General features: G+C 39.1%; 4 protein-coding genes across 6 annotated transcripts; 1 reads left to right on the top strand and 3 right to left on the bottom strand.

Moving 5' to 3' along the window:
• Window positions 1-180: 180 nt before the first annotated feature.
• LOC18007837 (CDP-diacylglycerol--inositol 3-phosphatidyltransferase 1) lies at window positions 181-2,315 on the bottom strand. The gene is made up of 11 exons (XM_006391133.2): window positions 2,138-2,315; window positions 1,846-1,974; window positions 1,672-1,756; window positions 1,532-1,581; window positions 1,298-1,337; window positions 1,162-1,206; window positions 989-1,054; window positions 777-891; window positions 638-694; window positions 460-558; window positions 181-345 (listed from the first exon to the last, which is right to left on the bottom strand). Exons 2-11 carry the CDS (start codon window positions 1,910-1,912, stop codon window positions 286-288), a joined length of 684 nt encoding a protein of 227 aa, XP_006391195.1. The 5' UTR covers window positions 1,913-1,974; window positions 2,138-2,315; the 3' UTR covers window positions 181-285.
• A 287-nt stretch (window positions 2,316-2,602) lies between these two features.
• Window positions 2,603-3,932, bottom strand: LOC18007809 (tapetum-specific methyltransferase 1). 2 transcript variants are annotated; one of them, XM_024155645.1, is made up of 5 exons: window positions 3,846-3,932; window positions 3,664-3,749; window positions 3,308-3,452; window positions 3,071-3,202; window positions 2,603-2,884 (listed from the first exon to the last, which is right to left on the bottom strand). In XM_024155645.1, exons 1-5 carry the CDS (start codon window positions 3,897-3,899, stop codon window positions 2,603-2,605), a joined length of 699 nt encoding a protein of 232 aa, XP_024011413.1. In that variant the 5' UTR covers window positions 3,900-3,932. The 2 variants fall into 2 exon arrangements, with proteins under 2 accessions (XP_024011413.1, XP_006391196.1); XM_006391134.2 differs by having other exon boundaries at window positions 2,603-2,887.
• A 764-nt stretch (window positions 3,933-4,696) lies between these two features.
• LOC18007813 (putative caffeoyl-CoA O-methyltransferase At1g67980) lies at window positions 4,697-6,194 on the bottom strand. Of its 2 annotated transcripts, none has more exons than XM_024153357.1 (3): window positions 5,751-5,831; window positions 5,336-5,467; window positions 4,697-5,183 (listed from the first exon to the last, which is right to left on the bottom strand). In XM_024153357.1, exons 1-3 carry the CDS (start codon window positions 5,829-5,831, stop codon window positions 4,902-4,904), a joined length of 495 nt encoding a protein of 164 aa, XP_024009125.1. In that variant the 3' UTR covers window positions 4,697-4,901. The 2 variants fall into 2 exon arrangements, 1 of the variants encoding a protein (XP_024009125.1); XR_002898138.1 differs by adding an exon at window positions 6,060-6,194 and having other exon boundaries at window positions 4,912-5,183; window positions 5,336-5,893.
• Window positions 6,195-8,030: 1,836 nt separating this feature from the next.
• LOC112084659 lies at window positions 8,031-9,191 on the top strand. The gene has a single exon (XM_024153950.1). The coding sequence runs from the start codon at window positions 8,031-8,033 to the stop codon at window positions 9,189-9,191; it is 1,161 nt and encodes a 386-aa protein (XP_024009718.1).
• Window positions 9,192-12,484: the final 3,293 nt, after the last annotated feature.

Below are 12,484 nucleotides of genomic sequence, written 5' to 3' on the forward strand. Positions count from 1 at the left end.
TTCAGTGGCTATGAGTGATAAGAACTTCTTCGGGTGCATTATCTGCCTTTGGACCTTACGTTTTGGGAACGAGATAATGCTGACGTGTCTCACCACTGCATCAAAATCTGAATTGAAATACGAGATTATATGAGAATAAAATTGTAATCAGATTATCTATATTTACAATTCAAAGACTCAAAAAAGGCAAATCAATATTCTTTCATCTTTCATTTAAAATCATAGGAGAATGTTTCTACACACAGTAAAAAAAGAGAGTCGCAGGTTCACAAAAAAAAAGGAAGATCAAGGCTTTTGCTGCTTCTCTATATCATACAGTACACAAACATCTGCAGCTGTTTTCATCTGCAAAATCCGGCAAAATCCAAAATCCAATTAATTAGAAACCAAAAAAACAGGTTTTCTAATGAGAAGATTAGTGGCAGATTTAGCCAAACAAAAAGGAGAAGTTAGCTTTACCTGAATGAGATTGATTGTCTGCTTCATTGACCAACCGAACAATGTCAAAGCCAAGAGAAAAGAGAGTGGTGAAATCTGAGTTAAAGTAGAAACTACGACCTGCAATGAGAGACATGCTTAGTAATTTGAGTAGAAAGTAAGAGCCAAACTAAACAGAAAGGAAAAGGAGGGAGCTAACATTCAGGAGGTTCTCGGTTTGGTTCTTTGCAATGAGGAGAAGGATGATATACAGAACCTGCACGTTTGAAAAAATGTTTGCGTCTAAGAAGACATCACCTCATAGGATTTACATGCGGTTCAGAGACAAAGTCACTCACCTCGCAAGAAACACAGCAATAACACATAAATATCCGGTTTCCATAGTAGAGTCTGAAAAGCCAGCTTGTGCTGTCTTTCACATCCTTATGGCTGCTTTTCCCTGCTAGAAACGTACTGCGAGTAGAGTATTATTAGTTCCCAGTTAAAATCAGGAGTTTAAAAAGTATAGACAAGACCACACGGTGCAACAAGAAAGAGTGGTTTATCGTACCTGTACATCTGCAGCCAGTGACTAGCAATATCTAAAGCCAGCAATGAAAGGAAGACCAAGCTTGGCCTGTTTAAAGAATAAAGACGAAAGAAAAATGCATTCCATTAGGTAAAAATCAGTCAACTCTAACTCCAGAGATGCGAGGAATAAAAGATACAGAGAAATCGCCTTACCTGTAGACTTGAGAGAGAATCACGAGTAGACAAGCCGTGCTAACTCTATAACAAAGCACCACCAGAAAAATTGTCAGAAACAATTGAACGGGTAAAGTATGGTGATCCTCGCATATATATATTAAAGAAGATTCACCTATCTGTGACCATGTCAAGAACAGCTCCAAAGGTTGAAACTGAGGAAAAAAAGAAAGAGAACCGAGTCAAGTTCCAGCTTCCAACATATTATAGTACTGACATGTTATTGCAATTGCAATTGAAACTAAACACTAGCAAAATCAGTCCCAATCTTGATCACTGTATGCTAAGAAAAGTTGATTTCTAAAACAATAAGACAATACGGTTTACAGTCAGAGAAAATTCTTATAACCTTGGTTGAATCTACGAGCGCACCAGCCATCCACAGCATCACAACAAAAGCTGAAGAGCCACATTGATCAAAAACACTGTTCAAGCCATTACCCAAAAACAAAGAACAAGGATGCAGGAAATTACAGATTTAAGTCTCACCTGAAGAAATAGAGCAGCGAGAAAAGTGTCTTGTTGGAGAAACACACAGCAAAGGCAACACAGTTCAAGATAACTCTCATGTACCCTAAAGCAATCAGTAATCATCACAACAACAATCACTCTCACGCTTAATAAAGAACAATAAAGAAGATGACGAGATATCGAAAGACCCACCAACAATATTAGGTATATAAAGGTAAACAGACAACTTTTGCGGTCTAGGTCTCTCCTTCTTAGCCATCACAAGCGTTGACTTGCAATATCAATTCCCCACAAGATACACAATCTTTACCAACGATCCACCTACACAGAGCAAAGGAGGAAAACGAAAAAGTACAAACTTTTCTCATAACCCATCACCGGAAATGCACAAAGACCCGAACCCATCTCCGGTAAATCCAGAATCTGAATTTCAGTAGAAAGAGCGAAATATACGAAATTGGAGTCGAAATCGAACAATACTCACTTGGAAACGGGTGGGTTAGAGTTGTGGGGGAACTAGACGTGAGAGAAGAAGAAGAGATCTGTAGAGAGAGTCAAAAAGAAGAGCTTCAAGTTCTTCAATCCAAGCCAAATCGAATCAGATTCGCCGCCATTGCCAGGTATTTTCTCAATCTGGCCGCTTTCAACATTCAAAAAAGTGGAAATTTCTGATTTAGAAATGTCAATGTTTATCTACAATTATCAAAATAAACCCTCAAATTTTTAATATTCTCAACATTTCACCACAAGTAATGAAATTTGACAATACACATCCCAAATGGAAATGTAGCATTGGAAAGTGTAGCAAGAAACAGTTTTATTATTATTGTGCAATAAGATGAGTCAAACACACACACACCATTGCAAACAAAGAACGAGACCATTATTGAAGCACATAACACGTTGTTTTATTCCATACGTATTGGTCTTTGATAACAATACGTTTTCATCACACAAGGCGTCTGCAGAGCGTCATACCATCTCCAATGGAGACTTGAGAGATCTCGACTCGAGAATCCAAAGCGATTTTCTCATTGAATTGTAAAATAGCCTTTCTATATAGCCTCATATGATCTTCAACTTCATCCTCTTCCTCAGCCACGGTACCGAACCACAAGGTATTGTCGAAAGCAATGATTCCACCAACCTTCACTAACTTAAGCAGCCTCTCAAAGAAGTTAAAGTAATTCCTCTTGTCACCATCCACAAATGCGAAATCAAACTCTTGTTTCTCCTAAACCATTAGCCAAAACATATTATTGATTAGCTTAGTAGTAATTAAATTGTGACTTGTACTAAAACCCCGCTCATTCTCATCATGAGCCATGCATGTTAACAGTCTTATTTTATTAGCAAGATTCCTTTATTTTATAGAACTTGTGCCCTAAAATATGAAATAACTTAATATTTTACGTACCCCTTTCACCAATTCGTCTAATGCCTTAAGAGCATCTGATTTGATGAAATTGATCTTGTGATCAACACCTGCTTTCTTCATAAATTCTAGTCCCATATCGTAACCGATTCGTTCAATGTCTATGGCAGTAATCTGCATCCAAAAGGAACAATTTGATACTAATTAACCGCGATATGATCATTAACTATAACCTTTGTATTTTTTTTTACATGATTAGCAAGAAGAAGGAATAATTACACGGCCATCTTCAGGTAAAGCAAGAGCCGTGAAGAAAAGCGAGTAACCAGTAAAAACACCGATCTCTATAGTGTTTTTGGCTTTCGTCATCTTTACAAGCATCGAGAGAAATAGACCCTCATCAACTGGAATCACCATCTCGCTCCTGCGTTTATAAGTTTATCAATCATAGTTTTATTTAGACAGGACTTTAGAGAATTTCGTTTGTTTCATATTTTTCGATAAGTTGTGTTTTCAGCTCAAGTATATAAAACTTATTTTATAAGTTTATCCCTACATTTCATCTTTATCATTTCTAACCTTACATAGTTATAAAATATTAGTTATTCGTATTCGTTTTGTACTAGAAGACTTACATATTGCCATATCTCTCGACTGTAGCTTCTCGAAGTTCCTTAAGCAATTTGGGCTCTCTTGGATACGCTGATGTTTCCAAGATGTACTGTCACCATAGGCGAAACATGTATAACATATCATGCAAATCGAGCACATGAAATATATATTTGTAAATCAAAGATCATTTCTAGTAAATCAAAACCTGTTTCAGAGCCTCGCTCTTGAGAATTTGTTTGTCAGGTATTGAATGATCCATCTCTCCCTTGTCTCTCTCTCCCTCTTGAGAATCCCTTTTGAGTTTAGCACATGTATCTGTTGGCTTTAAATATTAGCTTAAGAATTAATCAGCTGAGTTAATTAGGGGAAAAAAACTTGTGTCATATCATTTTGGTGGATATGTAATTTTGGCAGAAAATATGGAATTGAGTGTGCATAACTGCATATGCATGTGTTTTATTAAAAAAAAAAATAGTTGATCGATCATAAATCATAACACACCTTTTACATGTTACCTCAACAAGCTGAAAAAATATAAATATTCCATCTATATACAACTTTTATAGTTCATAATTCATTTATATAATTTATCATTTTATAATTAGTTATTATTTATTGGAAAACATTGAATAATAAGGTTTATGAACTAATAGTTTTGTAACAACCGTTCTACATAAGTTATATTTATTTTCAATTTGACGTATTAGATTTTGATTATATAAGTGGTTGATCTTAACGCCAATCACTTTAATATAAATATGTTTTGGTCTCAAAATTTCATCGTTTGTAACCAAATATTTATGCTCTAAGTTTTGGGATTGTGTTCTGTTCATATTTATATTTAATTCTTATTTATATCTTAGTTCATATTACCCATTTCTTACTTAGGTTCATCCCATGTATCTAAATGTTTGCTTTATATGATGACTGTGCAAAAGACTCTATTATGGTCCATGGAAGTTCGACTCCAAGCATCGTATAGTGGACCAAATGAGCCAGTGGACTACGACCAATAATGAAAAAAAAAAATCGACATTCAACTCCTGCATAATCTGATTTATTATCAGACTTGTGAAAGTATATTATTGTACAATAGTTGAATATAGGAAGAAGATGTAGAGTAACAATCATCATCAATCAAACACACCATTACAAGAAACTTAGTAACTAAAAAAAAGCACAAACGAAAAAAGTGTTTATTGAAGCATCTACCAGTTTTGTTCCAAACTTTTGTCTTAATCTTTATTAAGGTGTATTTTGATTATACAAGGCGCCTGCAGAGCGTGACACCATCTCCAATGGAGATCTGAGAGATTTCGACTCTAGGATCTAAAGCCAATTTCTTATTGAACTCTATAAGAGCGTCTCTATATTCCCTCATATGCTCTGGAACTTCCTCTTCATCCTCAGCCACAAAACCAAACCACAAGGTGTTATCGAACGCAATGATTCCTTCAACCTTCACCAATTTCAGAAGCCTTTCATGAAAGTTAACGTAGTTTGACTTGTCAGCATCCGCAAATGCAAAATCAAACTCTTGTTTCTGTATTTTCAAGTGTTGTATATGTATGTGAGTACAACCATTAGCCAAAAGGAGAATTAAAGCTTAAAATAACATGTTTTATATGTATACGAGTATGACCATTAGCCACAAAGAGTTAATTATAGCTAAATAATTAGTCAAATATCACTTACGTCGTTCACCAATTGGTCTAAGGCCTTGATACCATCGGAATGGATGAAATTGATCTTGTGATCAACATCTGCCTTCTTGATAAACTCTAGTCCCACTTCGTAAGCTTCTTTGTCGATGTCTATTGCAGTAATCTATATCCAAAAGAGTATCCATAACAATATTTTTGTTATCCCATTCCCACCTATCTATGACCTCTCAAACTATTTGTAGGTCAAGTGTAAAATTTATGTTAAAGGTACGAATAATATGTTAGAAGACTTTTTTTTTTTCGAAACAGTATAGGGGCCAATATATTAAGAAATGTTTTTTTTTTTTTGTAATTGCGTCTTTTAGAATGTTTTGGTTGCACTTGCACATGTTAAAAAATGGTCACAACAATATGATTTATAGCAAGACAAAGAAAAAGCATTACACGTCCATCTTCAGGCAAAGCAAGGGCCGTGGTAAGAAGAGAGTAACCGGTGAAAACACCGAGCTCGAGAGTGTTCTTAGCATTCATGATCTTTAAAAGCATCGATAAAAGATGACCCTCATCAACTGGAACCTCCATCTCGCTTCTGCGTTTTTCAAAAAAGAGAAAATTCTAGAAAACAAAAATATACATACACAAAGTGTATTGACATTTCTAGAAGAAAAATATGTACAGTAAATTTTGTTCTTCAACTTCTTAATTTTTTTTTTGAAGAAAGTGGTTATAACATACTAGTGATTACGAAGACTTACAAATTGCCATATTTCTGGACAGTAGCTTTCCGGAGTTCCTTGAGTAACTCGTGCTCTCTTGGATACGCTGACGTTTCCAAGGTGTACTGTGACGAACACAAACCAACAAAAGCACAGATTTTTATGAATCATAGATCTTTTTATAACCAAACAAAACTGAAGATGCAAACAAGGCTGAAGCAGCGCGTGTAGCAGTCCGACTAGTTCTGGAACTGATACGGGAAGACTTGTGTAGCAATCTACACACGTGGAGGTGAGCTGGAAGCTGAGCTGGAGCTGCAGGACGTGCTGGACACTTCAAGAGACGAGAAGCTGACGTGGATAGGAAGCTTGGAGTATCTTGGAGGATCTATGAAAACAATATCGAGTTTCCTCTATCTTAGGAGAAGATAAGGAAGGTGAAAATTTTCATGAAGATTTGGTGTAATCCGAAGGAGAATCTAGGCGAGGATCAGCTGCAAGTCCTATTGAGTATAAATAGGCGTGTTAGAGCTAGGTAGGGTTTTAAACACAACTGAGAGAATACTTAGCAAAGGGTGAGCGAAAATCTGTGAGAGTTTTTGTGAGCTAGTGTGCTAAGGGATTTGGGTGAGAGGTTCTTGAATCACGTATCGATTCAAGAACAAGTGAGACTAGTGTAGCAAATCAAGGCGTGTCTTGAGGTTGCTCTAAATCGGGTTCTGTATACTTGTAAGTTACAAACAGATTTACTAGTGAAGTATCTTTGAAGAGAAAAATCCCTGTGTTGTGTTCTGTGTTAGTTCCCGTATTACTACTCTTACATTTTCATTTGGTATCAGAGCGATCATCTGTGTGTATTACAAACAGGTGAGATCCTGCGGAGAAAATGGAGAGCTATAAGGAAATGGTGAACAACTCCAGGATCATCCTGGATGATGGGAACTACGGGTTTTGGAAAGCTAGGATCAGATCCATGATCAAAGGGATCGATCCATTGGCATGGAAGGCAGTAACTGATAAATGGGAAGAACCACTGGTAGCTGATGCCAACGGAGTCTTTCATCCAAAACCAGAAAAAGTTGGACTGAAGAAGAGTCAAAAAGAGCAAAGTACAATTCAAGGGCGTTGACTACCATTCACACCAACATTTCAAGGAAGACTTTTGAGCTGATTCAAGGTGTTGAGACTGCCAAAGAAGCATGGGACATACTTCAGATGCAGTACGAAGGAACAACAAAGGTTCAAAACTCCAGAAAGGACATGCTTGCTTCTCGCTTTGAGAATCTAAAGATGGAGGAGGATGAAATCATCTCTGAATTCTATTCGAAACTGAGTGCTCTGGCACAAGAAGCTGCGGTGTTAGGCAAGAAATACAAGGACAAGAAGCTGGTGAAGAAATTCTTGAGGTGTCTGCCATCGAGGTTTATGGGGTACAAATCAGCACTCAGTGTGTCCAGTAACACGGAGAACATGCCATTCAGTGAACTTGTGGGCTTGCTGAAAGCTCATGAGATGGAGCTAGACAGTCTGAAGAAGCCTAAAAGTTTGGCTCTAAAGTGTGAAAACCGTAGCACTGAAGATGAGGAAGACGATCCCATAAGTCTTCTGGTTCGGAGGTTTGATCGTGCTTTGCGGAAAACTGGGAAATCTCAGAAGAAGGTTGCTTCCTTCAAGAAGACAACTGAAGGGGACAAGCCTAACAGAAAGAGTGAGGCACAGTGTCATGAGTGCAAGGGATATGGACATTTCAAGAATGACTGCCCAACTATCAAGCGACGGGAGATTCAGTGCTATGGCTGCAAAGGATTTGGACACACTCAGCTGGAATGTGTCAACAATCAAAATCGCAGGAAGGACAAGTCCATGTTGGCTGAGGAAGAATGAGATGATGATTCAGAAGATGACTCAGTCGAAGAGACAAACAACTTCGTGTCATTTATCGGGATTGCTGAAATTGAGGAGGGACAGCAGTCAGAGTCAGAGCCTGAAGAAGAAAAGGAGGATGATCTCATGAGCAGCTACAAGGAAGTACGACATGTCCTGGTTAGTCTCAACCAAGAAAACAGTGAGTTGAAGAAAGAAAACCAAAGACTGTCTGAACTAGTAGACAAGCTCAGCAAAGATCTCGAAGCAGCAAATGCACTTGGCCAGGGAAATGTCAATCTGATCAAGGAGAAGCTTGAGTTAGCCAACAAAGCTGAAGGTCTGAGGCAGCATTTAAAGGTTGAAAAGCGGATATCGGAGAATCTGGAGTCAGAACTAGATCAGCTAAAGAAGCAGATTCAGATGTTCGCAGGAACCAAGCAACTGGACAAGATCCTGAGCTACGGATGCCACGGCAATACGAAGCATGGATTGGGGTACAATGGAAAGGAACAGAAGAGCTCAGATGAAAACAAGTTTGTTTCATCAGGGTACAACCGGCCTGAAGATCAAAGACCTGTCACCAAACAGCGAAAAGGACGAGAGTGCTATTATTGTGGCAAGATCGGACATATCAAGGCATACTGCTACAGCAGATGGAACAGGGTTCAGAAACTAATGAAGCAACGGAAGTTCAGCTGGAATGGACCCACAAATCAAGTCTGGCTCAGGAAAGAGGACTTGAGGTTCGAGCCTAAGGGACAACAGAAGAAGAATTCTTTCAAGCCAAGAGAATTCACTGTCAAGAGATCCTTCAGGGATGATCCAATGTCAATGCTGTGGCATGGATTCAAGTGCAACATGGCTCAAGTTGAGAGCGACGAAGACGAGTCAGATCCTTGGTACTTCGATAGTGGCTGCTCACGGCACATGACTGGGAACCGGAGCTACCTCCAAAATATTAAGAAGATTAAGGGAGGAAGAGTCACGTTTGGTGATGGAAGTGTCGGTGCTATACAAGGAAAAGGCATTACAAAAGACGAAGGTCAGCCTGATCTAGTCAATGTATACCTAGTACAAGGACTTAAGGCGAATCTTATCAGCATAAGTCAACTGTGTGATGAATGGCTGATTGTGATATTCACCAACAAAAGATACAGAGCAGTGAATGATGATGGACAAATTATCCTAGCTGGAGAAAGATCGGGCAACAACTGCTACATGTGGAACAAGTCAGGGTCGGTTATGAGCTGTTTTACTGCCTGTGATAATCTGCAGCTGTGGCATCTGCAGCTGTGGCATCAGTGACTCGGCCACATGAACATCATGAATCTCAATGATCTCATCTCAAAGGAAAGCATTAGAGGAGTTCCAAAGATCAAGGGAGGAGATAAGTTCGTGATAGTGTGGAATGTTAGATGTGTCTTTCTTATAAACGAAAGATACGTCCAAATGGTCTTAACAGAACAAAAAAAAAAAGATGTACACTTGGTCAGTATTGGGTTCTACTACCAGTCAAACTAATTGAGCAGCTAAGGGTAAAAGCGTCTGAGACTCAAAATTAAGGGCAGATATCTATGTATCTTTTCTACAACTTTTCAACATTAAGAATATTTTGATCGTACTTGATGTGAATATATTTTACTTTTCAGTTGGGAAGTCTTGAAAGATGTTGTGGAGTGGTGCAAGTGGATAGTCGATTTGCATAGGCATATAAATCGGTACAATAACTTTTCTTTTTAATTTGGTACAATGTATTTTCAATTCTTTCCATCTTCGTAGTCAATCGTGGTTCTGTCGGGGCTACCCCGTCCCCATGGGCAACGCAATAGTATCTCTTCAATTATCCACACATGCGTGTATCAGTTGAATTATCGTAGAAATTAAGGTTTATTCACTTTTCTTATAAAAAAAGGCAAACCCACATTTAAACCCAATGCATGCCGGAGTTGACCAAAAATAGATTGATAAGAAAGGATGTTATTGAGGTTGAGGCTAGTGTAGTGATTAAGGCACACACATGGGATTCAATTTCTTACAACAATTTGAACTCGCCTAGCTAGTCCTCAACATAAAACTTAGGGTGATTTGCACCAATATTACTTCTGCGAGTGCTAATTAGGCGAATGACTGCGAATAGCAGTCAATTAAGTTGGTAACAGAAGTCAACCAAAAAAGGGGAGGGAAATTACAGTATACCCCTTGCTCCCTAAAAGTAGACAACGCTTTTTCTGAGTGGGACAGGGACCACACGAGCTTGCTAATTCGCAGACGCTACCTTCCCTTTTTAACACTAACAACGTTAACTTTATCCCCAAAATAAGTTGTCGTGTAATAAGAGTTGTACGGATAGGTTTAGGGAGAGGACCCTCAGGACCATCAAATAAATAGAGAAGAAGATAACAACTCACATAATCCGCCGCTAGTAAACAATTTACCTAGGGTTTGTCTACTTGTTTGTGTTCGAAAGGTATGACTACTTGTACGCCACTAATGTGACTACTTTTAATTTGTAGTTACATACTTATTGGACATTGGTCTTGTTGATGTAGATGGCAGGAAGATAAATGGTGTTGTTGGTGAAAGGAAAATGGTTCGAACAGAGCAACGGCGTGTGGACTTTCTTAACGGAACGGACTGGGAATACCAAAGCGGTATTCCTTAGCGCGAGGATGACATTTCGTGAGGTAGTGAAGCTCGTGAAAGAGAAAATGGATATCAAGGAAGATGTGGGCGTAACTCTGATCTTCCAGTGGCCGTCATACATGCTGCTGATGGACGACGGTCGCGACGCGCCACCGGTTTTGATGTCTTCCGATGATGAAGTGGCTCTTTTTGTGGAGATGAGGGCAGATATCGACCAGCTGAACCTGTGCGTCACAACAGAAGGCGATTCGGATGAAGGTGTGGCGATTCCTGAACGAAATGACTCACCTTTGGTGGTTAACAACCAAACGGAGGAAAATGTCGCAAACAACAACGGTATGAAGTACATAGTAGTCGGTCAGTTAGTAGTCAGCTAGTTCCAAATGTTAGGCATATATGTCATAAAATAGTTCACTATTAGGTAGGTAACTATATTAGTTAAGATTGTTTAGTGGGTAGTGCGTTACTTTTGGCAGAGTCCTCCGAAGGAGAGGGATGTGAGAAGGTGGACGAGTTGGCTGTCATCTGTTTGGCTGGCGAGGAGCCGGAGTTTGAGAACTGTTTTGAAGAATCCGATCTGGGTAACAGTGACAACGTGGAATATGATGGGATGGAGGACCCAGTGGAGGAAATCAATCCGGCGAGAAAGGATCGTGGGAAAGGCAAGGCTAAAATGCCGGTTTACGAAAAGGGAGAATGTAGCCGCCATTCAAGCAGGAACAGTTTTGCGGACGAGACGATTAATGGTGTTTTCTCTGAGACAGAAGAGTTTCCGGCGATGTTTGGAAGAGATGCTCCCCCTGTTGTCGATGAAGTTTCTGATGATGGTATGTAGTTGACTACTGGTAAATGTTTATTATAGTAGTTATTTACCAGGATAGTAGGATAGTAGTAACGTATTTCACCTAAATATGGTGTGCAGGGATAGACGGTGCATTGAGACACTTGCGCTATGAAGGTGATGGTATTTTTGTTGGCAGAATCTTCAGAAACAAAGTGGAGTGTAAGATTAAGTTGGCTATTCACGCCATTAACAGAAAATTCCACTTTAGGACACCACGATCAACACCCAATTACATGGAGTTCCTTTGCATTAATCCAACATGTCCATGGCGGGTATACGCTTCCATCATGGATGCGACAGGAAACTTCCAAATTAAGAAGGCCAAGCTGAAACACACATGTCCTATTGAAGACCGCCGGAAATATCACAAACAGGCCACAACACAAGTGATTGGTGAGCTGATTCAAACAAGATTTGTGGCAGGACAGAAAGGGCCCGCTCCTATCAAAATCCAGCGAATAATGCTTCAGGAGTTCCAGGTATTTGGTGAACGGTAAACTACTATTTGTAGTCCACTATCTAGTGAAAGTAATTGGTTGTGTGAGTATGTGTATACTGTTTGAATGTAGGTCAACATTTTATATTGGAAGGCCTGGAGATGCAGGGAATTGGCATTGGAAAGAGCGTTTGGATCAGTGTCTGGAAGTTTGCATTGCTCCCTTCCTATTTAGAGAATCTGCAAAGCTCTAACCCAGAGACATTTTGCAAAACAGAATTTGGGGTGGATAGAAATGATTGTCAAAGGTTCAAGTACCTATTCATCTCCTTTGCTGCATCTATTGCTGGACTACCATACTTAAGACCACTGGTGATAATTGATGGTAAGTTGTTGACTACAAATGATTGACTACTTCCATAGTTGACTACTTGAGTATACCTTTAATTACCTATGTATAAGTGCAGGGACACATCTGGTAGGCAGATATGGGGGTTGTCTCATATGTGCCAGTGCCCAAGATGGGAACTTTCAGATCTACCCAATTGCATATGCGGTTGTGGACAGTGAGAATGATGCTTCTTATGAATGGTTTTTCAATTGCTTGAAAACAATCATTCCCAATGACCGAGATGTTATGTTTGTTTCGGACCGGCACGACAGCATATACTCAGG

The sequence above is a fragment of the Eutrema salsugineum genome, unplaced genomic scaffold, assembly GCF_000478725.1.
Source record: "Eutrema salsugineum unplaced genomic scaffold, Eutsalg1_0 scaffold_9, whole genome shotgun sequence".
Classification (NCBI taxonomy): domain Eukaryota; kingdom Viridiplantae; phylum Streptophyta; class Magnoliopsida; order Brassicales; family Brassicaceae; genus Eutrema; species Eutrema salsugineum.

Coding starts and splice junctions, on each gene's coding strand:
- LOC18007813 (XM_024153357.1), bottom strand. CDS start 5,831: ATGCTAAGAACACTCTCGAGCTCGGTGTTTTCACCGGTTACTCTCTTC. Junction 5,468..5,750: donor TGCTTTGCCTGAAGATGGAC/GTGTAATGCTTT, acceptor TTTTGGATATAG/ATTACTGCAATAGACATCGA. Junction 5,184..5,335: donor TAGACCAATTGGTGAACGAC/GTAAGTGATATT, acceptor TTGAAAATACAG/AAACAAGAGTTTGATTTTGC.
- LOC18007837 (XM_006391133.2), bottom strand. CDS start 1,912: ATGGCTAAGAAGGAGAGACCTAGACCGCAAAAGTTGTCTGTTTACCTT. Junction 1,757..1,845: donor TTATATACCTAATATTGTTG/GTGGGTCTTTCG, acceptor TGATTGCTTTAG/GGTACATGAGAGTTATCTTG. Junction 695..776: donor ATTGCTGTGTTTCTTGCGAG/GTGAGTGACTTT, acceptor TCAAACGTGCAG/GTTCTGTATATCATCCTTCT.
- LOC18007809 (XM_006391134.2), bottom strand. CDS start 3,899: ATGGATCATTCAATACCTGACAAACAAATTCTCAAGAGCGAGGCTCTG. Junction 3,453..3,663: donor GTCGAGAGATATGGCAATAT/GTAAGTCTTCTA, acceptor TTATAAACGCAG/GAGCGAGATGGTGATTCCAG. Junction 3,203..3,307: donor CTTTACCTGAAGATGGCCGT/GTAATTATTCCT, acceptor TTTTGGATGCAG/ATTACTGCCATAGACATTGA.
- LOC112084659 (XM_024153950.1), top strand. CDS start 8,031: ATGAGCAGCTACAAGGAAGTACGACATGTCCTGGTTAGTCTCAACCAA.